This window comes from Solanum verrucosum, unplaced genomic scaffold (genome assembly GCF_900185275.1).
Source record: "Solanum verrucosum unplaced genomic scaffold, falcon-dt-bn FXZP01000278.1, whole genome shotgun sequence".
In the NCBI taxonomy this organism is placed as follows: domain Eukaryota; kingdom Viridiplantae; phylum Streptophyta; class Magnoliopsida; order Solanales; family Solanaceae; genus Solanum; species Solanum verrucosum.
Window position 1 is genome coordinate 1,088,259 of NW_026020332.1, and position 25,861 is coordinate 1,114,119.

Below are 25,861 nucleotides of genomic sequence, written 5' to 3' on the forward strand. Positions count from 1 at the left end.
TTCGACATCTACTATATATATCTAAGAAATTATTTTAACCATGTATAAATAATATAATTTTCTATCTAAAAGAATTCAGATGTACCCCTGAATGTAAGTTGGCTCCGCCACAACTTGTTACAGCTCAAAATCCACCAAGATTCGAAAAAATGGGAGTCACTGAATATTATAATGGATTTTTTAACCATGATTTGTAGGAAAATCATATATGGACACCATGAGAATCACCAGAGAAGATGATTCAAAATATTAATTAGTACTTGTATTAATGGTACCTATGTAAGTAAATCCTTTGATTATGATCAAATGATTGATATTAACATATGTATAAAGATTTAGGTATCTGAATTTGAATATACATTTGAATTCTTAAGACGTTAGGTAAGATATTGTATTAAGATTGGAATACTAAAAATTAAGACTGTTTATTTTTTAAAACATTTGAATATGTAAAAGTTTTCTTTATTTAAAGTTAATAAATAACCCTCAAATAGACTCTAAATTATTAAGTCGACCTCTAATTTTGTGTATAATTAGAGAATTTAAACTATATCTATATATATATAATACTAAAAAAAAATAAAGAAAAATACTTCACATATATCATTTAATTTTTTAACGAGGGGGTGAGCATCAGCCTAAACTCCCAACACTTCACTGGTTAGGCATGACATTTTTTATTTAAACATTAATTTTTGTTTTCTTACTCCTTATTTCCTGTTTTGCCTTAATTTGTAAATTACTCCGTGTATATAGTTTAGTTTGTGTGTAGTTCATTTATACGCAATTCGGGTAGCGACATCTGCATATGAATGGTTATATAACGGTCGTCCTTATAAGTTTTTAGTAACTTATATAATGGTGGTATGATTTGACTAGTCACAAAATTTAAGAAAATAAAAAAAGACTTTTGAATTTTATAGTTTTAAACATGTCATATAGAAAATTGATATTAAAAAATTGTACATTCTTTTTTAAATAGACTACATTAAAAAATAATAATAAGACAAACAAATTGAAACTGTTTAAATTGTCCCACGTTATTGATGATATAACAAGGATATAACCATATATAGTATGCTTCTGGCGGTATCTAGATCTGCTTTATGGTCTTTGTTTGTCCTATTTTGCCCACCAATTATTATACTGACAGATTTATAATAGTTGTGGACACAAGTAGGAAAGGGATGGTAGAGTTAATATAATATCAAATTATTCATTATTGGAACGCCATAGAATTAAGCAGTTAAACAAATATGGGAGAAATAGAAGTTAAGTACATGGAAGTTCCTTCTGTCCAGGAACTGGCCAAGAAGAAACTCGTGACGATTCCATCGCGATACGTACGTGATGATCAAGACCGTTCAATTGCAACATCAAATTATAAGCAAGTTCCAGTAATTGATATGCAACGATTGATCAACTCTAACGATCATGACTCCATGAATCTTGAGCTTAATAAGTTGCACTTTGCAGCTAAAGATTGGGGTTTCTTTCAGGTACATATTTTATTATTAACAAGTTTATTGCTTAAAGGTACGTCAACTAAATAGATCAATAATAGAATAGCAAAGATCAAGTGACTCATATGATACAAAACAAAAAATAATATCTTTTTTCAATTAAAAGTGCTTGTGTATGCTTTAGTTTAATAAACTTTTTAAATAAAATTATCATATACTTTAATATAATATCAGTTTTCAAGATTGTTTGGTTCAAAAACAGTAAAGCCCTTCGGCCTTGAAGTAGTCCGGGGTCGGACCAAAACGGACCATATATAGGTTGTATGCATATATTTACTTTGCTCCAATTTCTATGATACAATTTTTTTCAGTCAGTTTTAAAAAGAAATAAGTGTCAAAAACGGCTAAACTTATCTATTTTTAATTCTATACCTAAATTATAGAAAATGTGAGTTTCATACGATAAGTTATCACTTAGTAGTTTGAGAAACACATCTCTCTCTTTTATTATACTTTTATTTATGATGGTGTGTGTACTACACCTTCTCTTTTATTTTAAAAAATCATGGACAACATTCTATCTTGACAAAAATTAAAGAAATTATTAGTATTAGTTAACATAATGGGACAAAATTACATTTCACCTTAACAAAAAATTAAATAAATTATTAGTATTAGCTAAAGTTAATAATAAAGGTATTACTATCCAAAAAAGTATAATAAAATGTAAAATATTTTTCTCACCCCACTCCAGACTCCACCACTTCCTCTCACCCACCCTCCCCCCACCACCCCTTTTTAGTTTTTCTTTTTTAGAAAAAAAAATTCCTTTTATAAAAGTTTTTTGAAGAAATCTTACTCATCTCCCCCTAATCCTTCAAATAATAATTTAGATATAATTTTATTTTTTTAACAGAAAAAATAATTCTACCTCTCCCCACCTAACCCTACACTTCCGATTTTTTTCTTGTTTTGTGTTATATATGATATTTTTCAAAAAATATATGTACATATCCAACACAAAACGAGAAAAATGTAAAAAAAAAAGAAAAAAAATAGGAAGAGAGAGCTAGATGGTGTGTGGTAGAATTTTTTTTAAAAAAAAAATAATAATATCAATTTTTTTTTTTAAAGGAGTGGGGGAGAGGGTGAAGTCTGAATTTTTTCAAAATATTTTATAAAAGAAATTAAAAGAATAAAAGGATGGGGGGGAGGGATTGTCGGGGGTGGGGATGGGGGAGAGAAAAACATTCTAACTTTTATCTTTTTAAAAACAATTACTTTTTAAAAAAAAGGTTTTTTTGGATAGTAATACTTTAATCTTTAACTTTTAATTAATATTAATGACCTATTTAATTTTTCTCAAGATGAAATATTTTATTCATGTGACAAAGTTTTGCAAATGAAAGAGAGTATATTACACTCCCAATAGTTTAGCTATTTAGGAATGAAACTCAAAAAAATGTGATAGTTTAAGATGTATTTTTGACACTTATCTCGTTTAAAAAAGAATGACAATTCTTTTTTATATTTAGTAACAATTTAAATTCAAAATATTATATTTTACCGTAGATAATTTTAACTACTTAAACATATTATGACTTATTTCAGACTACAAATATAACAAAACTTCTCATATGTTCTTAAACTCCATGAGCAACTGAGGTAGTAATAACAAGCTCAACTACATTTGCAGTTAATTAATCATGGAGTTAGTTGTTTAGTGGTGGAGAAGATGAAACATGAAACTCAAAAGTTCTTCGATCTTCCATTAGAAGAGAAGAAGAAGTTTGAACAATCGTCAGGAGATACAGATGGATTTGGACAGTTGTTCGTTGTCTCTGATGAACAAAAGCTTGACTGGGCTGATCTCTTTTACTTGAAGACCGCACCGACATATTTGCGGAAGCCTATATTTTCCAAGCTTTATCTTTCACTTAGGTACGCTATTAATATTGTTTGCGCTTTTTTGTATGAAACACTAGAAAATAATTAAGAAAATCACTTATTAATGCGATGTAGAGAGATGATTGAAGAGTACGCGGATGAAATGAAAAAGCTAAGCATGAAAGTATTGGAAATGTTGGGTAAAGCTTTGGGGATTGATGAAAAAGAAGTGAAGAGTCTTTTTGAAGAAGGAATGCAATCAATGAGGATGAATTACTATCCACCATGTCCACAACCTGGCAAAGTGATGGGAATTACTCCTCATTCAGATGCAACAGGCCTTACAATACTTCTTCAAGTCAATGAAACTCAAGGTCTTCAAATTAGAAAAGATGGAATTTGGATTCCCATTGAACCACTCCCTAATGCATTCATAGTCAATGTTGGAGATGCTTTAGAGGTACTTCCTTCATCATCTTCTCTTAATATTTATTAAGTAGTACAATATTATATTTGCAAACATTTTAATTTATGTGGTGATATTTGACTACGACCTTTCGTCACTGGGAGATATCACACAATACCATCCATCAAGAATTGAGTCTTAGGGTCCGACTCACAACCCCAACCTAAGATCCAAGACATGACTATTAGAGCATCACAAGTCAGTTCAGACATTAGTTAGTAGTTTAGTGGTATTACTGTTTTAGTAGTTCATACTTATTTAGGAGTTTGCATTAGTTATACATCAGTCGTTCAGTTTGTTTAGGAGTCTTATTATTTGATTTGTAACTTTATTTAATATCTTTTTGCCTTCATTGATTAAGTATCATTTTTCAACACATATTCGGTCTTTTTATGGTATCAGAGCTTTATACTGACCTCTACCCAACCTTGACTAGAAACACAAGACGTGAGCCTCATAATCCTCAACCTCGATCCGAGACTCAGGACACTGAACCTGAGACTCCACCCTAACTCGAGACCTGAGATCCAACCATGACCTGAGACCTGTATTTGACCTTGACTCGAGATCTGACCCCGACTCAATATTCGAGCCCTAGCTACCAAGGAGGTGGGACCTGACCCGCGACTTGACATCGAACCATAAATCTGATCTTGACTCGGGTTTCGAGATCCTACTTTGACCCAAAACCCGAAACTCAGTCCAACTTTGACATAGAACCTGAGACCTGGGTTTTGACCCTGACCTTGACTTGGGACTAGAGTTGTGAGACTCGAATCCTTGCTTGTATTTATCAAACTAATTATCTTAAACCGTAAATTCAAATTAAAGTAAATCATAGAAATAAGCTATAAGTAAGCTAATATTGAGCTAAATTGAAGATCACTTTCATAATGAGTTATACTGAATTGGTCTAAAATTAGCCCAATATGAAACTATCTTGTGCCCAATCCTTAAATATTTTGTAGGCCATATTTCATATTTGACACCCCTACTTGTAGCCCCGCTCTTATCTTCTTCTTTATAATATACTTCTATTTATTTATCATCTTCTTTATAATATACTATTTATTCTTTTTTATTTTTTTTGGAGCAGATTTTCTCAAATGGAATATACAAAAGTATAAAGCATAGATCAGTGGTGAGCTTAGCAAAAGAAAGGATTTCAGTAGCAACATTTCAGAGTCCAAGATTGGATGGTATATTAGGTCCATCAAGTAGCCTTGCTACTGTTCATAATCCACCAAAGTTCAAAAAAATCGGAGTCACTGAATATTATAAAGGATTTTTCACCCGTGAGCTTGTTGGGAAATCATATGTGGACACCATGAGAATCACCAATGAAGATGATCTAAAGAATTAATTCGTATTTGTATGAATGGTAAGTAAATCCTTTGATTATGAAAGGATTAATATATTAACATTTGTATAAAGATTTAGCTATCTCAATTTGAATATATATCTGAATTCTTAGTAAGATGTTGTATTAAGATTTTACTACTAAAAATTAAGACTGTTTGTACTTCTAAACATTTGAATATGTAAAAAATTATATGATGATTGTGAGTGTCGATAGAGGATGATGCATCTTATTTAATAATTACTGGTTAAATTATTTTCCGAAGTTTCAATAAATATATGACGATTTTTTCTCCAAAATACTTTTAAGTGCGAATTACCAAAGATTTTCGTTGAAGAAAAAAGAAAAATAACTAAAGCTAAGCTGAATAGAGGTAGCTGATTTTATGCTTTCTAAAATTTATTACGCAATCAAATACATAAAGAGATGAGATAATATAGTATTCATGTTGTTTTCTCCAGCACTAATCTACAAATTACCTGTCATCATTATAATTTCTAAAATTAGAAAACAAAAGAAAGTTGCACGTCATTTAAGTTTATGAATGAGATTTCTATTTATTTTTTTCCCACACGATGTTTAGAGCCCACATTCTACTCATAATAGACATTTTCGAAGTTTCACATCAAGAATTCAAGATAGTATCAAGACCTTTGTGTCCAGACTCTTGATCAGGGGAGGAGCTAGCATGTCTTTAGGGGGTTCATCCGAACCCCCTACAGCGGAAAATATTACTATATATACATGGTTAAAATTATTTTTTAGATGTATATAATAGATGTTGAACCCCCTTCGACTAGTTCGTATGTTTACTCCTTCGGATTTTGAACCCCCTTATTGAAAATCCTGGCTCCGCCACTGCTCTTGATCATAGTGGGGATCCACATAGAGTCCTCCGGATGCTCGAACAACCCTTAACCTTATCTCGAAATATATATATATATGTGTACAAATTAAGAAGGATTTATATAAACTTAACACAGAGCACTGAATGAACAAATGGTATAATTAGTCCATTAGCTCCTAGGTGGATACTTAAGGCTCTTGTAGTGTTGTTTATCCTGAGTTTGAATCTCACCGTGAACATGTCTTTTTTATATTTTTGACTCCACTTTCAGAGCACCCATAACCATAAAATTCTAGATTCGCCACTGCTTGATCAAATAAAATATTCCATTAATTCACAGCCAAAAGTGTAGTCATCACATATAGATGATATGTGTTTTCAGTAGTAACGTACAAGCTTATCGGCATAACATTATTTGATTGTGGTGGAAAATTAGGCCTTGTACTATACATAACATGGTCCCTGTGGCAAATGATTTTCCAAAAATACTTTGTCCAAAATTAGGCCTTGTACTATACATAACATGGTATATATGATTGGAATTTCAAAATAATTAAGTCAATATCTAATTTTATGTTTAATTAAAAAATTTAAACTTTATATATACATATACTAAAAAAAATACCTCAAATATATCATATGATTTTTTAACGAGTGGCGAGGGTAACCATTACTATTGAATATTTTTCAATGAAAAATTTCAATAGAAAAATAATGTTTTTTTAAATAATGAATTAATTGCCATGCCACGATTACACAGTAGCATTAAATCTTTAGCTTTTGAATAAAAAAAGAAACTGTTTATTTTGGGTATAACCTATCCTTAATTTTGACTTTTGTATACAATTTAACCATCTCTTATTTAAATACAAAATAGAACCTCAATTATGACTTTAATGAAGCATTTGAAAAAGAGATGGGTACTAATATGTGATTACATGATGTGATAACATTGCCATCACATGTGAATAGTCATTACATAAATGTCAAACATTGGCTACAAGAAATCCTTTTTAAAATAAATATATTTTCAACGAAAGTCTAGTTTGTGTGTGGTTCGTTTATACGCAATTTGGGTGGTGACATTTATTATTGATGGATGGTTATACAATATAATATAATGGTGGTCCTTATAAATTATTACTTTCTTTATTTTAATTTGTTTGCATAACTGTGACTTACTTTTATTTTCAATCCGTCCCAATAAAATGATATATTTCTATATTTAGTAACAATTTAACTTTAAAATTTTCATTTTACCCTTAATAAAATAATTTATAACCACATAAACATGCATCACTTATTTTAGAGCACAAGTTTCAAAAAGGAACGGAAGGAGTACTAATTTTGCCCCCTAATTGATATAGAGGCCAATTTTGCACAAGTTTCACATGCTAATTAGGTTTTGTTAACCCTCACACGCAATTATTCAATAATTAGATCTTTCTATAATAATCAAATTGAGATATTATCATATATAGAATGTTAATTTGGACACAAGTGATCGCAGAATTATTATTATTATATATATATCAACATTATCTTGCCATAGAATTAAGCCCTTAAACATAAATGGGAGAACTAGAAGTTAATTACAAGGAAGTTCCTTCTGTCCAGGAGCTGGCCAAGAACAAACTCGTGACGATTCCATCGCGATATGTACGTGATTAGGAGTGGCAAACGAGCGAGTCGAGTCGAATATGAGTCGATCAAAAAATGAGTCAAATGAAAATGGGTAAGTTACTCGACTCGACTCACATTTTAAATGGGTAAAAACGAGTTACCTAATGGATAATATGGGTAACCATATTTACCCATATTATAATAGAAATCTTGTTAAAAGCTTTAAAAACATAAAAAAAAAATTAAATTTTTTTATCACTTCACTCCACCCCTACCATCCCCCCCTATCCTAAAAAAATGTAAAAAAAAAATTCCACCCCACCCCTACCAGTCCTCCCCCCACACCCCCAACCCATCCCAAAAAAAATTAACAAAATTTTAAAATTTTTCATAATTTTTTTTTAAATAAATTACCACCACCCCCCCCCCACCCCCTCCACACCCCATCCAAAAAAAAATAAACAAAATTTTAAATTTTTTCATTAAATTTTTTTAAAAAAAAAATTACCACCGCCCCCCCCCCCCTTCACACCCCCTCCAAAAAAATTAAACTTCATTAAAATTTTTTAGGGAAAATGCATAAGTACCCCCCCCCCCCCAGCCTATGCCCGAAATCTCAGAGACACACCTAACCTTTACTAAGATCCTATTACCCCCCCGCACTTAATTTATCTATAATATTCTACTCATTTTCGGCCTACGTGGCACTATCCTTGAAAAAAATGTCAACATGCGCTAGGCCCACTTGATAGTGCCACGTAGGCCAAAAAGGGGTAGAATATTACATATAAAATAAGTTCGGGGGGGTAATAGGACCTTAGTAAAGGTTAGGTGTATCTCTGAGATTTCGGGTATAGGCTGGGGGGATACTTATGCATTTTCCCTTTAAAATGTTTTTTTAAAAAAATTTACCACCCCCTCCCTACCCCCCCCCCCTTCAACACCCCATCCCAAAATAAAATTAACAATTTTAAAAAAAAAAAATTACCAGCCCCCCTCCACACCCCATCCAAAAAAAAATTAGCAAAATTTTATTTTTTTAAAAAAAAAAATATTTAAAAAAAATTACCAACCCACTCCCCCTATCCCAAATTAAATGTAAAAAAAAGTTTCATGTTTTTTTATAGATTTTTTTTTTTAAAAAAGACCTTCTTACCTTTATCACTTTTTTTTGTTTGCTTTTACCCATTTTATCCATTTAACTACCCACTTTTAAATGGGTAATATGGGTATTACTCGTTTTTTACCCATTTTTAAATGAGTTGGATAGCCAATCCATTTAAAATTGGTAATATGAGCGGATATCCATATTATTTACCCATTTTGCCACCCCTATACGTGATGATCAGGACAGTTCATCAATCACATCATATGATCGTAATAATAAGGAAATTCCAGTCATTGGCATTCAACGATTGGTCAATTCTAATGATCATGACATCATGAATCTCGAGCTTAACAAGTTGCATTTTGCAGCTCAACACTGGGGTTTCTTTCAGGTGACATAGCTTGTTTGTTTTACTTAATTTCCTTTTAGTTCATTTTTAAAAAAAATCTTTAGTCCTCTTTTGACTACTCCTTAATTCTAACTTTCCACATGTTTCAGTTGATTAATCATGGAGTTAGTTCTTCTGTGGTGGAGAAGATGAAACACGAGACTCAAAAGTTCTACGATCTTCCATTAGAAAAGAAGAAGAAATTTGAACGATCACCACGCGATGCATATGGATTTGGACAGCTGTTCGTTGTCTCTAATGAACAAAAACTTGACTGGGCAGACTTTTTTTATTTGAAAACCGCACCTCCACATTTGCGGATGCCTATATTTTCCAAGCTATACCTTTCACTTAGGTACGTAATTAACGTCATTCGCACCCTTCTGTATTAAACATTAGAAAATAAGTAAGAGAATAACTTATTATGTAGAGAGACGATTGAAGAGTACACGGAAGAAATAAGGAGCTAAGCATGAAAGTTTTGGAAATGTTGGGTAAAGCTTTGGGGATTAAAAAAGAAGAAGTGAAGAGTCTTTTTGAAGAAGGGATGCAATCAATGAGGATGGATTACTATCCACCATGTCCACAATCAAACAAAGTGATGGGATTTTACCCTCATTCTGATCCCTTTGCCTTAAAAATCCTTCTTCAAGTCAATGAAACTCAAGGTCTTCAAGTTAAAAAAGATGGAATTTGGATTCCCATTTTACCCCTCCCTAACGCCTTCATAGTCAATATTGGAGATACTTTTGAGGTACTTCCCTTATTCTCTTCTCTTTATCTGTTATTCTTTTCTCTAAAGTTTTAATTTACGTCATCATATTTGACTGAATATTGAATTTTGAATATATACACATTTTGAAACTTGAGATCCAAGATCTAATTAGAAACCCAGGACATGAGACTCAACCCTCGACTTCGACCCATCACTCTAGACCCTAGATGAGAGACTCGAACCTAACTTGATGCTTGAGATCCGATAATGACCCGAGATTCGACCCCCAATCCAAGACCCAACTTTGACTAAGAATTCGAGACTCAAGTCTCAAACCCTAGCTGAGGACCTGACCCCAACCCTAACCTTAGTCCCAAATCGAGACTCTATTTTGATCTAGGAATCAAGCCCTAAGATCGACCCTCAAATTTGACTAGAAATGGGAGATCCAACCCTAACTTGGGACTCGAGAACGAACCCGACCTAAGACAGGAGATCTCAAAACCGACCCCAACCCAAGACTCAAGACCTAACATTAACCCTAACTTAAGACATAAGACTTTAAACCCAACTTAAGACTTAAGACCTAACTTTTCTCGAGTCCCTAGACTCGACTTTGACCTAAAACCTATGAGACGCGACCTCGACTCATGATGACCTTGACCCTGACCCAAGACTTGGGACCTAAGTTTGATTGAGACCTAACCCCAACCCTGGACACGAGATCCTAAACCAGACACTAACTAGAGACTCAACTTGGACCCAAAATCCAAGACTAGACCCTGACTTGAGATAACCTCGACCCTAATTCGAGATTCGAGACCTGACTTTGACTCAAAACATTACCCCTACCTTCATGCGGGACTCAAAACCTGACTCTGACCCAAAACTCTCATCCCGATCCTAACTTGACTTTGTAGCCCCGTTCTTATATATATTTCTTTATTTTTTTTTGGACCAGATTTTCTCAAAATGGAATTTACAAAAGTATAGAGCATAGATCAATGGTGAGCTCAGCAAAAGAAATGATTTCAGTTGCAACATTTCAGAGTTCAAGATTGAATGTTATATTAGGTCCAGCAAGTAGCCTTGTTACAACTCATAATCCACCAAAATTTAAAACAATGGGAGCCACTGAATTTTATAGAGGATATCTCAACCGTGAACTTGTTGGGAAATCATATGTGGAAGCTATGAGAATTAATCACCAATGAAGATGATTCAAGAATTAATTAGTAGTTGTATTAATGGTACGTACGTAAGTAAATCCTTTGATATGAATGAAAAAGGATTAAAACAGAAATAAATAACATTGATATGTGTTCATTGTTAATATCATGACATTTCGAATAAATATGATGTGCATTAAGATTTAAATATTTGAATCTGAATACATATTCAAATTTTTATTATGTTGTAAAATATTGTATTAAGATTTGAATACTAAATGATTCAGACTATTTATTTTTTAAACATTTTGAATATATATAGAAGTTTTCTTTTTTTAAAATTAAAAAAATTAAATTCAATAAAAATACTAAATTAACAAAATGATTTTTGAAAATTTTATGGTGATCGTGGAATATGCTGATTGAGGATGATGCATGTTGGCTAATATATAATAACTGATAAATTATTTTCTGAATTTTTAATAAATATATGACAATCCCCCCCCCCCCCCCCACCGCCAAAAAAAATAGTTTTAAGTGATAATTACTAAAGCTTTTTGTTGAAAAATAAAATAAAATAACTAAAGCTAAGCTAAATCGAGTGTGCTGATTTTGTGCTTTCTCAAATTTGCGCAATCAAATACAAACATAAAGTGATATGATAATACTCTCTTAGTTCATATTTACATGTCGTCCTTATTAAAAATAGATGTTTCTTACTTCTTTCGTCCCATTTTATATGAGGTAGTTTGACTCAGCACGGAGTTTAAGAAAAAAATGAAGACTTTTAAAACTTGTGGTTCAAAATGAATTATAGAAATTTATGTGGCTGTAAATAATTTTATTAAGGGTAAAATAAACATAATATAATTAAATTGTTACTTAATATAGAAATGTGTCATTCTTTCTGGAACGGACGAAAAAGAAAAGTAAATCACATAAATTGAAACATAGGACATTTCACAAAAACAATGCATAAATAACATTATTTTTCTATTTTACTTTTGAGAGTTATTTGTCTTCAAAATATACATTTGACCAAGATAGAAAAACTAAGTAAATAATTCTTGTATATTGGTCAAATTAATTAATCAAAATAAATTAATTTATGTTCATTGATTGAAAACTTGACTTTAAGAAAATACTAAATAAGAGTATAATGATAAACTTGCATAATTTCTGAAGTAACGTGAAATCTAAAAAGATGATAACCAAATAAAAACAAAAGAAGTAAAATGAAAATTGCTATCAGAATGGCCCTGCATATTTTTTGTATTCTTATGATTTTGCCTTTGATCTGCTTATTTCTGTGAAGTTTTGGGGTTCAAGAGGATATTTTTCCAAGTAACTCATGAGTAATGAATATGGTGGTTATCTAAAAATGTAATAGCCACTAAAATGTTTATTTGTTGATCAATATTTTGTTTGCCAATCAATTTTTTATTATTTCTTTGTTAGGTCCAAATTACTCAATGACTACCGAAAGACACTATCATCATTGTTTGTTGGATGACATTTTTCCTCTTTTTATTTTGTGAACTTTGTATAACTCAAAATGTTAATGGATATACAAGAGTAGTGTGTTTCATTTATTAATCTCTCGATAAAATGTACTTCATCCATTTCATAGTAATTGTCCTTCATAATAAAAATAGTTATTCCAATTTATTTGTATAATTTATAAAATTAAGAGAATTTTATTATATCTTTCTTTTTCTATCTTAATATCAAATAATAAAACTTTATTTTAAGAAAATATGTTTACAGCTAAAGCTTTCTTAAAAGATATGTAAAGTCAAGAGGATTTAAATAATAAAACAGAAAAAGTAAAATCTCTTGCATATAAAAGAAAAACGACATTGAAAGACACAAAGTTGAGTGCGTGCTCTGCACGGGCAATCTCTATCTAGTCTAGATAGTATCAAGACTTTTGTGTCCCGACGTTCGATCAGATAAAGCTGTCCACTTTATATATGACCCACAACAAAAAAATTGTTGTCACATACAGTTGCAAATCTATTACTCTCTCTGTTTAAAAAAGAATGACTAAATTTCCTTTTTTAGTATGTTTAAACAGGAATGACCTATTTCTTTTTTTAGCAACACTTTAACTTCAACTTTCCACGTGACATGTTTAAGGCCACAAAATTAAAGAGCATTTTGATACATTTGATATAACTTTAATTTAGAACCACAAAATTAAAAAGTCTTCTTTCTTTTCTTAAATCCCGCTCCAAGTCAAACTAGGACTTTCTTTTTTGAAACAGAGGAAATACTACTACTTCACAATTAGATTTAATTTACATTTTTATTTCTGTATCATGGATTAATTTTAGTTTTATTAAAAAATAAACCAAATTAAATCTGATGAATTATCCTTTAATCATAAATAATAAATAACAAAATAAAAACAGTGCTACTTAGTTGACTACACACTAAAATAAAATGAAAATAAGAAGTCCCAAATGACTAGGACTTATTTAGCCCCAAAAATATTTGGGAAAATTTGGAAAGTAGTGTTTGGTCATATAACTTGGCAATTATATTTGACAAATATTCCGAGTTTGCATATACTAGAAAAAAATAGTATTTGGGTCAAATTCTAATATTTGGGATATTTATAAAATTCAAAAATTATCCCAAACTTTTATATTTTATAAAAATACCCATTATTTAGTAATTCCAACTAATAATTGCTACTATCTTCTCCGGAAAAGTTTGAGTTCTAATTTGAGTGATAAAATTGAGAGAAAAAAAGAACAATTTGGGTTTAATGAGTTCTAATTATAATTGTATCAGTGACAAGTTTGAATATGCAATTAATCTATTGTCTTGCCTATATTGTTATTTTGTTATTGTTGATTGTTATCAATTATATTATAGTACTGTTATTTTTTAACGGAACATTTTATTATAAAATGCTGATATGAATTTATGGGTATTTTTAATAATTTTTAGAAATTATGGGTATAAATCAATTTTTTTGAAATAGTCAAATATTTTTTAGAAAATTTGAGACCAAACACATGGCGAAACTTCACCAAAAACTTCACCCACATATAATTTACCAAGAATATTTGAAAACTTAGAGCAAAACGCTAGGCCGGAGGAAGGATGGATAAAGTGTAATACGGATGGTGCAAGCAAAGGTAATCCGGGAGTGAGTTCTTATGGCTTCTGTATTAGAAATGAAAATGGAGATTTATTGTATGCAGAAGCAAATAGGATAGGAATAACTACAAACATGGTAGCAGAATTAACAGGAATATGGCAGGCATTGAGATACTGCAAAGAACAAGGTTATGATCATATCAAGTTAGAGACTGATTCTCTAAGTCTAAAAAGCATGATTCGGAAGGAGTGGAGAATACCTTGGGAGCTAAATGAGAGAATAGAGGAGATTCATGAACTAATGAATACATTACACATTCATATAAAGCACATCTTCAGGGAATCAAATCAATTAGCTGATCTCATCGCAAATACAGCTATAGATCAAGAGGAAAAACAACAGTTTCTGAATTTCAACCAGTTACCAAGCAGGGCAAAAAAGATTTTGAACATGGATAAACAACAAATAGCAACAATCAGGATAAGAACAAGGAGGATCACACGCAGTCCATAACATGGAAAACAGAGGTGAGACCACGGAGTCACACAACTACAAGTTTTATATCAAGGTTTGTAGTCAGTTAAAGGACAAAATAGTCAGTTGCGCAAAAACAAACTAGTCTAAGCTATATCAGTCAACAAAAAGTGAAACAAATACCATCGAAAAGTGAGAATCGCAGAACCAGATATGCATTGAAGTCCTTATGTCCAGCTAGGAAATCAGTAGGAAGTAATTTGGGAGCAATTTCCGTCCTACTTCACATCAAATGGGGAATATTAAAGAAGAATTCAGCTGGAACAAAAGAAAAAGGGAAAGAGAAATACTTACAGATCTACAAATTTGGAGCACTAGGTTTAGACTCTCTTACGAGATTCCCCACCGGAAGGTACACCTACAAAGAAGAAGACATTTTCAGATGCAAGGAAGAAAGAAGATGAAAAAGAAATGACTGGAAATGTACAATTGTTTATTTGTTTTTTTTTTTTATGTTTGTTTTCTCTGTTTCATGGTCTCATTTTGAGTCCATCTGACGTTCTTTTTCAATAAAATGGGACCAATGGTCCAAGCTTATTTTAAAAAAAAAAAAAAAAAAAACTCTAGCTATATCGAAATTGAACTATGATAAATCACCTTATTATGTACATGTTTTTGTATCTTCATATATGACCATTAATTAAATCACCTAACACAATTATACAATATATAAGCAAGCTAGTAATAACTCTGCAACACTTGCTACAGTCATTCTCTTATTGATAAATAAAATTAGGGGAAAAATCTCAATATGTAATTGAACTTTGAAAAAAGGTTTATTTATATTATTTGTTAAAAGTTTGACCCATTTATGTCATTTCTATTTAAGAAAAGGTTCATCTATGTCATTATGTAATAGGTTAACTGAAATGACATAGATGAGCCAAAACATTTAACGAATGACATAGATGATTATATTTGAGTCTTTTCTCTTTTAAAATAAATGATGTAATTAATAATGTGGCTGAATCGTAATTGACCACCTGTAAAAAAATAATTTCATAAAATTGAAATTATTTTTAGCTAACAAAGAATAACATGGATGAACCTTTTATCAAATAGAAATGGCATAGATGAGCCTAATTTGTTTTTCTAAGTTCAATATCATATTTGAACATTTTCCCATAAAATTATGAAATAATGGTGTGTTTTATTGATTTTTAAGTGATATAGATACAAGATTTAAACTTATGAGTTTGTGTTAGTACATATAATTCATTTGATCTATTAATATATATTTCCTTCGTTTCATATTAGTTGATCGTCTTACTAAAAACGGAAAAGGGCCAAAAATACTCATGTACTATTCAAAAAGGTTTTAAAATACCCCTCATCCACCTATAGGGTTAAAATATCCCTCAGTCAACCTTTTTGGTTCACTATTACCCTTTAAACTAACAACCTTATATTTTTTAATTATTATTATTAATAATAATAATTATGTGGCGACTTTTTATTGGATAAAGTTAATTTCCAATCCACCAAACTTTCTCCTACCCCACCCGACCCATATGTCACCCCTTGACCCAAACCCAATTAAAAGATCCATCAGAAATTTTAAAAAAAATTGAATCATCTCTTGTCCCCCTAAACCCAATATCTTATTTTTCTTCTTCCCCTTTTCTTATTAAGCGATTTCAAAATCAATTTCACTCAAAATAATCAGATTTTCGATGCAACATTTTATTGAAGTTGACAGATTCAAGTTGGGAACATTGATTTTTGAAGTCTTTTCTCTTCTAAGTAAATCGTTTTATTCTTGAGATGTTTTCTGAGTTTGTGACGCAACTGGAAAAGAGGAAAAAATAGACAGTGAAGCAGAAGTTGGAGAAAGAAGTTAAAGTTGTGCTTACAAATATGTACAAATCCAACTTGAATCTTTCAACTTCAATAAAACGTTGAAATTGGGTTTGGGTTAAGGGGGTGACATATGGTCGGGTGGGGTAGAAGAAAGTTTAGTGGATTGGAAATTAACTTTATTCAATAGAAAGATGTCACATAATAATTAATAATTATAATAATTAAAAAATATAAGATTGTTAGTTTAAAGGGTAATAGTGGACCAAAAAAGTTGATTGAGGGGTATTCTTAACCCAATAGGTGGATGAGGGGATTTTTAAATCTTTTTCGAATAGTACAAGAGTATTTTTGGCCCTTTTCCGTACTAAAAATAGTTGTCACATATTAGTTGTCCACCTTACAAATCAAGAAAACACTGATTAATTTTTTCCTACTTTTGCAATTAATTCTTTTTAAAAAGTTTTCAAACTAATTATTGCAGTAGGTTCCGCCCCTTTAATTTGATTAGGTAAAAGTCAATATAATGCATATTATTCACGTCATTTAAGTTCATGAATGAGATTTTTGTTCATTGTAATCATTTTTTAAGTTTTTCACATCAAGATATATAGTATCAAGACCTTTGTGTCCAGACTCTTCATCACGGGGGCGGACCCACGTAAAATCCTCCGGGTGATCGAGCACCCATTAACCTCGTCTTGATTTTATAAAATTAATATAGAGCACTCAATTAACAAATCATTCTAATTCGAGAAATACATCACTAACGGTCCTTAAATATGCATAAATCTTAGGAGAGTAGAATCAAGGAATCAACAAAATTCTACCTGCAATCTTGATGAATAAAATTATGTTTTTTCATATTTTTTTATTGCAATTTATTTTTTGTCACTTTAAAATTTGTTGCAAACACCGAGATCCAACTTTGACCCAGAATCCAAAACTCAATCTGTCTTTGACACGGAACCCAAAACCTAGGTTTTGACCCTAACTACGGACCGGACCTTGACTTGGGACTAGACTTCTAAAACTCAAACCCTGACTTATATATAGTAAAAAATAATAGAATAAATCAAAGCTATAACCGGCCACTAATGTAAAGCTAAATTGAAGATCATTTTCAAAATGGATTATACTAAATTGGTCTAAAATTAACCAAATATGGAATTATCTTGTGCTCAATCCTTAAAAATTTTGGCGAGTCATCGCTTTTGTAGGTCATATTTGACCCCTACTTGTAGCCCTGGTCTAATATATATTCTTCTTTGTAATAAAATTTATTTATTTATTGGAGCAGATTTTGTCAAATGAAATATACAAAAGCATAGAGCATAGATCAGTGGTGAACTCAGACAAAGAAAGGATTTCGGTAGCAACATTTCAGAGTCCAAGATTGGATGGTATATTAGGTCCATCAAGTAGCCTTGTTACTAGGGGCGGAGTCAGGATTTTCAATAAAGGGGTTCAAAATTTGCAAAAATAGACACATAAAGTAGCCGAAGGAGGTTCGACATCTACTGTATATATCTAAGAAATTATTTTAACCATGTATAAATAATATAATTTTCTATCAAAAAGAGTTCAGATGTACCCCTGAGTGTAAGTTGGCTCCGCCACAACTTGTTATAGCTCAAAATCCACCAAGATTCGAAAAAATGGGAGTCACTGAATATTATAAAGGATTTTTTAACCATGAACTTGTAGGAAAATCATATATGGACACCATGAGAATCACCAGAGAAGATGATTCAAAATATTTATTAGTACTTGTATTAATAGTACCTATGTAAGTAAATCCTTTGATTATGATCAAATGATTGATATTAACATATGTAAAAAGATTTAGGTATCTGAATTTGAATATACATTTGAATTCTTAAGACGTTAGGTAAGATATTGTATTAAGATTAGAATACTAAAAATTAAGACGGTTTATTTTTTAAAACATTTGAATATGTAAAAGTTTTCTTTATTTAACATTAATAAATATAATTAATTCAATAAAGATACTAAATTAATCTAATAATATATATCAACAAAATATTTTAAAGAATATCATGTTGGAAGCTTCACCCTCAAATAGACACTAAATTATTAAGTCGACCTCTAATTTTGTGTATAATTAGAGAATTTAAAATATATATATACACACACATACATACTGGTTAGGCATGACATTTTTTATTAAACATTTATTTTTGTTTTCTTACTCATTATTTCCTGTTTTGCCTTAATTTGTAAATTATTCCGTGTATATAGTTTAGTTTGTGTGTAGTACATTTATACGCAATTCGGGTAGCGACATCTGCATATGAATGGTTATATAACGGTGGTCCTTATAAGTTTCTAGTAACTTATATAATGGTGGTATGATTGACTTGTCACAAAATTTAAGAAAATAACAAAAGACTTTTGAATTTTATAGTTTTAAACATGTCATATAGAAAATTGATATTAAAAAATTGTACATTCTTTTTTAAATAGACTAAATTAAAAAATAATAATAAGACAAACAAATTGAAACTGTTTAAATTGTCCCACGTTATTGATGATATAACAAGGATATAACCATATATAGTATGCTTCTGGCGGTATCTAGATCTGCTTTATGGTCTTTGTTTGTCCTATTTTGCCCACCAATTATTATACTGACAGATTTATAATAGTTGTGGACACAAGTGAAAGGAAAGGGATGGTAGAGTTAATATAATATCAAATTATTCAATATTGGAACGCCATAGAATTAAGCAGTTAAACAAATATGGGAGAAATAGAAGTTAAGTACATGGAAGTTCCTTCTGTCCAGGAACTGGCCAAGAAGAAACTCGTGACGATTCCATCGCGATACGTACGTGATGATCAAGACCGTTCAATTGCAACATCAAATTATAAGCAAGTTCCAGTAATTGATATGCAACGATTGATCAACTCTAACGATCATGACTCCATGAATCTTGAGCTTAATAAGTTGCACTTTGCAGCTAAAGATTGGGGTTTCTTTCAGGTACATATTTTATTATTAACAAGTTTATTGCTTAAAGGTACGTCAACTAAATAGATCAATAATAGAATAGCAAAGATCAAGTGACTTATTAATGCATATGTAGAGAGACGATTGAAGAGTACGTGGATGAAATAAAAACGCTAAGCATGAAAGTATTGGAAATGTTGGGTAAAGCTTTGGAAATTGATGAAAAAGAAGTGAAGAGTCTTTTTGAAGAAGGAATGCAATCAATGAGGATGAATTACTATTCACCATGTCCACAACCTGACAAAGTGATGGGAATTACTCCTCATTCAGATGCAACAGGCCTTACAATACTTCTTCAAGTCAATGAAACTCAAGGTCTTCAAATTAGAAAAGATGGAATTTGGATTCCCATTGAACCACTCCCTAATGCATTCATAGTCAATGTTGGAGATGCTTTTGAGGTACTTCCTTCATCTTCTCTTAATATTTATTAAGTAGTACAATATTATTTTTGCAATCATTTTAATTTATATGGTGATATTTGACTACGACCTTTCGTCACAAGAAGATATCACACCCCCAACCTAAGATCCAAGACCTGACTATTAGAGCATCACAAGTCAGTTCAGACATTAGTTAGTAGTTTAGTGGTATTAGTGTTTTAGTAGTTCATACTTATTTAGGAGTCTACATTAGTTATACATCAATCGTTCAGTTTGTTTAGGAGTCTTATTAATTGCTTTGTAACTTTATTTAATAACTTTTTGCCTTCATTGATTAAGTATCATTTTTCAACACATATTCAATTTTTTTATGGTATCAGAGCTTTATACTGACCTCTACCCAACCTTGACTAGAAACCCAAGACGTGAGCCTTATAATCCTCAACCTCGATCCGAGACTCAGGACACTGAACCTGAGACTCCACCCTAACTCGAGACCTGAGATCCGACCATGACCTGAGACCTGTATTTGACCTTGACTCGAGATCTGACCCCGACTCAATATTCGATCCCTAGCTACCAAGGACGTGGGACCTGACCCGCGACTTAACCTCGAACCATAAATCCGATCTTGACTCGGGTTCTGAGATCCTACTTTGACCCAAAACCTGAAACTCAGTCCAACTTTGACATAGAACCTGAGACCTGGGTTTTGACCCTGACCTTGACTTGGGACTAGAGTTGTGAGACTCGAATCCTTGCTTGTATTTATCAAACTAAATCTTAAACCGTAAATTCAAATTATAGTAAATCATAGAAATAAGCTATATATAAGTAAGTTAATATTGAGCTAAATTAAAGATCACTTTCAAAATAAGTTATACTGAGTTGGTCTAAAATTAGCCCAATATTAAACTATCTTGTGCCTAATCCTTAAATATTTTGTAGGCCATATTTCATATTTGACACCCCTACTTGTAGCCCCGCTCTTATCTTCTTCTTTATAATATACTTCTATTTATTTATCTTCTTCTTTATAATATACTATTTATTCTTTTTTATTTTTTTTGGAGCAGATTTTCTCAAATGGAATATACAAAAGTATAGAGCATAGATCAGTGGTAAGCTTAGAAAAAGAAAGGATTTCAGTAGCAACATTTCAGAGTCCAAGATTGGATGGTATATTAGGTCCATCAAGTAGCCTTGCTACTGTTCATAATCCACCAAAATTCAAAAAAATCGGAGTCACTGACTATTATAAAGGATTTTTCACCCGTGAGCTTGTTGGGAAATCATATGTGGACACCATGAGAATCACAAATGAAGATGATCTAAAGAATTAATTAGTATGTGTATGAATGGTAAGTAAATCCTTTGATTATGAACGGATTAATATTAACATATGTATAAAGATTTAGCTATCTCAATTTGAATATATATCTGAATTCTTACTAAGATGTTGTATTAAGATTTTACTACTAAAAATTAAGATTATTTGTATTTTTAAACATTTGAATATGTAAAAAATTATATGATGATTGTGAATGTCGATTGAGGATGATGCATCTTATTTAATAATTACTGGTTAAATTATTTTCCGAAGTTTCAATAAATATATGGCGATTTTTTCTCCAAAATACTTTTAAGTGCGAATTACCAAAGCTTTTCGTTGAAGAAAAATAACTAAAGCTAAGAGGTAGCTGATTTTATGCTTTCTAAAATTTATTACGCAATCAAATACATAAGGAGATAAGATAATATAGTATTCATGTTGTTTTCTCCAGCACTAATCTACAAATTACCTGTCATCATTATAATTTCTAAAATTAGAAAACAAAAGAAAGTTGCACGTCATTTAAGTTCATGAATGAGATTTCTATTTTTTTTTGTTTCCCACACGGTATTTAAAGCCCACATTGGAGCTGCGAAATTTCTATTCATAATAGCCATTTTTGAAGTTTCATGTTAGTGAAAAACTTACAAGATAACAAAAAATACAAGATACAATTGAAATAAAATGAAGAAACAGAAATCTCTTCAGGCTAAGGCGCGGATATCTCGCTCTCTTTAAGGAGATTCAAGCCCACTGCAGCAAATGTTTTCACCGGTCCAACAGTAGTCCTCTTGACTTGTCCCCTCCAGGATACAACAGTCTTCACAAAGTATAACTCAACAACTCTGGACAAGAGTTGAGTCCAAAGCTCCACAAAAAAGAACACCTCCCTCAACTAATAAGAACTCTCTTTTTTTTTTACTAACTCTTTCACTCTATTTTTTTCTTATATGTTGTGTGAAACAAACCAAATGAAAACCACCATTATTTATACTTCAAGAAGTCTTCCTAGCAATGAATAGGAAGATAATGGGATAGTAAATAGTGAAGATAATGGTCTTAGGAGTTACATAGGTTACACGGATAATTGAGGAGTAAAGAATGGAATAATGAGAGGGGTAACCAATGCCTCTAACGTGTACTTGCACAACGGCCAACTTTCCAACGTTCACAGAAAGCAGCAAAGTGCACAAGCCTATGGTCATTAATTGACCACTAACTAATAAGGCACAAATGCATGTAACTCCCACGTCCTCTATTCCATCTTCATGGCAGAATGGCTATACTAAGTTTTAACAAATTAATATACAAAATATTACTATTAAAATGCTAATAAACCAACATTTCACATCAAGAATTCAAGATAGTATCAAGACCTTTGTGTCCAGACTCTTGATCAGGGGAGGAGCTAGCATGTCTTTAGGGGTTCATCCGAACCCCCTTCGGCGGAAAATATTATGTATATAATATATACATGGTTAAAATTATTTTTTAGATGTATATAATAGATGTTGAACCCTCTTCGACTAGTTCGTATGTTTACTCCTTCGGATTTTGAACCCCCTTATTGAAAATACTGGCTCCGCCACTGCTCTTGATCACAGTGGGGGATCCACATAGAGTCCTCCGGATGCTCGAACAATCCTTAACCTTATCTCGAAATACATATATATATATGTGTACAAATTAAGAAGGATTTATATAAACTTAACACAGAGCACTCAATGAACAAATGGTCTAATTAGTCCATTAGCTCCTAGGTGGGTACTTAAGGCTCTTGTAGTGTTGTTGATCCTGAGTTTGAATCTCACCGTGAACATGTCTTTTTTATATTTTTGACTCCACTTTTAGAGCACCCATAACCATAAAATTCTAGATCCGCCACTGCTTGATCAAATAAAATATTCCATTGATTCACAGCCAAAAAGTGTAGTCATCACATATAGATGACATGTGTTTTCAGTAGTAACGTACAAGCTTATCGGCATAACATTATTTGATTGTGGTGGAAAATTAGGCCTTGTACTATACATAACATGGTATATATGATTGGAATTTCAAAATTATTAAGTCAATATCTAATTTTATGTTTAATTAAAAAATTTAAACTTTATATATACATATACTAAAAAAAAATTCCTCAAATATATCGTATGATTTTTTAACGAGTGTCGAGGGTAACCGTTACTATTGAATATTTTTCAATGAAAAATTTTAATAGAAAAATAATGTTTTTTTAAATAATGAATTAATTGCCATGCCACGATTACACAGTAGCATTTATGGCTGGCAACGGAACCGGGAGGTACCGGTACCGGTTCCGGTCCGTTACCGGTTCCGTCTCGATTCCGGATAGTACCGGTTCGATCCGGTATTGTGCCGGTCCGGGAGGGGTAACGGGACGGAAACCGGGATTTACCGGTTCGTCCCGATCCGGTTAGTCCCGGTTCTGGTCCGGTTCGTTCAGTTTTTTTGTTTTTTTTTTTAATCTGAAATTTCAAAATTATAGCCGTTGAGAGCCGTTGGGCAACGGGTTTTGGGCCCCACCAATGGCTCTTTCACCCCCATAACTCCCCTTTACACCTCCCTACCCCCCAAACTTTTTTTAATACCCCAACCTTCTTAAAACTACATTTTCATCCTTTTTTTAAACTATAAATACCCCTAATCTTTCATTCTTTTCACTCACAAAAATATCTTCTAATCTCTCTACTCTCTAAATTCTCTTATTCTAGTTAAAATTACGAATTTGGTCTTTGGAAATTGGAGCTTCAAAATTCAACTTTCAATTTTCGGCTTCCGGTCATACACGTCTACTTTTTTAGTAGACGTTTGGTACATTCGTTTCAACTCACTTTTCATTTAGTTATTTATTTGTTTGCATTTAATTATTTATTTTGTGATTAATTAATCTCTAGTCTCTACTTATTTAGTTATTTATTTGTTTAAAGCTTTGCTAATCATTTTCGTATTATATATAATTTACTCACTTTTTATATTTGAATATGGATTTCGGAAAAAACATTATTGAAAAGGGTAAAACAACCATAGTTAATTCGTTCACTAATTTATCTAGCTCAAAATCCAAGAAAAATAAAAAAACCGGTAGTACTTCTCAATTAAGAATAAATACGGATGATTATACGCATGTTGATGAAATTGTTTTTAATATTGATAGTAATAGTGGATTAGATCATTATCATGAACATTTACAAAGAAGAATTGGTAATTTTGAAGAGAAATTACCTGAAGATGATGAACATGATGATGTTAATGCTTATGTTGATAGTTTTGATAATAATGTTGATGAATATGATGATGATGAAACTGAGCCACCGTCGGCTACTAGTCCCACTCCCAATCCCTCTTCCCCAGCTCCCGCTCCCTTTCGTTGTCCTGCTCCCGTTCCCCCCGTGCATCCTAGGACTAAGGTAGAACGCGCTAAAAAATCAGTTGTGTGGCAATTTATGACTCAGAATGAAGATAAAACACAAGCTATTTGTAATAAATGTAAACATAGAATGAATCATAAAACTGTAGGAAAACAGGGTGGGACGGGACATTTGAGTAATCATTTAATGTCATGTTGTAAAAATGAATTTTTGCATGCTAAAGCTGTAGCCGAAGCTAAAAAAAATGGTACCACCCTTCTGAAAATGTAGGAGTAGAGGGCTCTAATATGGTCCAAACACAATTAAATCCTTCTAATGTTTCTGGTTCTAGTATACAACAGTCATATAATAGAGAAAAAGATCTTGAAGAATTAGCTAAAATGATTGTTGTTATGGGTTTGCCATTTAGTTTTGCTGAAAATCCCGGTTTTATTCATTATATTCAAATTGTGTATAATCCACATTTTAAAGGTTTTACTAGAAATACAATTAAAAAGGCTATCTTTGATTATCAAGCTCAACATTTTCAATATCTTCGTTGTTTATTTTATTATAACCATTGTAAAATAGCTATTACTTCTTATATGGGCCGTAGTGTAAATGGTAATGATTATTTCACTATTACTGCGCATTGGATTGATGAAAATTGGACTTTGCAAAAAAGAATTTTAGGTTATAAATATTGTGAAATGCATAAAACCGGTAGTTATATTCTCAAACAATTATAGATGTTTAGCAAAACTATGGAATTTGTGATAAAATAAGTAGTGTCACATTAGATAATGCTTCTAATAATAGAACTGCTGTTGAAATACTAAAACCGTCTCTTTGCCCTATTTATATTGATGGTTTTCATATTAGGTGTGTTGCACACATATATAATTTGATTGTTAGAGATGGTATAGCAATGTATGATGATGGTTGCACAAAAGTTGAAACTGCATGTCATTTTATTTTTAAATGTCAAGTTAAGTCTAGACGTAGAGATTTTGAAAATCGTTGTCGTGAATTTAATCTTCCACCTAGAAAAATTCCAAAATCAGTGTGTACTAGATGGAATTCTTTATTTGAAATGCTTGAAGTTGCTTATGAATATAGGAAACCTTTACAAATGGTTTGGAATGCTCATAATTCAAATATGACATATAGATTTGATGATAATGATTGGAATGACATAAAAGAACTTATAGAATTCTTAAAAGTTTTTTATTTAACTACAAAAAAAATATCTGCACTTTATTATCTTTAGC

The 25,861-nt window shown here is 31.5% G+C and overlaps 2 protein-coding genes and 1 long non-coding RNA gene across 3 annotated transcripts in view; 2 read left to right on the forward strand and 1 right to left on the reverse strand.

Moving 5' to 3' along the window:
• The window catches only part of LOC125836353 (uncharacterized), a 74,722-nt gene extending 53,293 nt beyond the window's left edge, over positions 1 to 21,429 (forward strand). The window contains exon 11 of the mRNA XM_049515531.1: positions 21,075 to 21,429. Coding sequence (XP_049371488.1) covers positions 21,075 to 21,229 — 155 coding nt within the window. The 3' untranslated portion in view covers positions 21,230 to 21,429. The remainder of the gene's footprint in view (positions 1 to 21,074) is intronic.
• LOC125836120 (protein SRG1-like) lies at positions 1,228 to 5,179 on the forward strand. The gene is made up of 4 exons (XM_049515204.1): positions 1,228 to 1,499; positions 3,160 to 3,404; positions 3,486 to 3,810; positions 4,913 to 5,179. The coding sequence occupies exons 1-4, from the start codon at positions 1,257 to 1,259 to the stop codon at positions 5,177 to 5,179; spliced, it is 1,080 nt and encodes a 359-aa protein (XP_049371161.1). The 5' UTR covers positions 1,228 to 1,256.
• Positions 3,508 to 19,871, reverse strand: LOC125836126 (uncharacterized). The gene is made up of 2 exons (XR_007443449.1): positions 19,741 to 19,871; positions 3,508 to 3,646 (listed from the first exon to the last, which is right to left on the reverse strand). It is a non-coding gene; the product is annotated as an uncharacterized LOC125836126 (long non-coding RNA).
• Positions 21,430 to 25,861: the final 4,432 nt, after the last annotated feature.

Coding starts and splice junctions, on each gene's coding strand:
- LOC125836120 (XM_049515204.1), top strand. CDS start 1,257: ATGGGAGAAATAGAAGTTAAGTACATGGAAGTTCCTTCTGTCCAGGAA. Junction 1,500..3,159: donor AAGATTGGGGTTTCTTTCAG/GTACATATTTTA, acceptor CTACATTTGCAG/TTAATTAATCATGGAGTTAG. Junction 3,811..4,912: donor ATGTTGGAGATGCTTTAGAG/GTACTTCCTTCA, acceptor TTTTTGGAGCAG/ATTTTCTCAAATGGAATATA.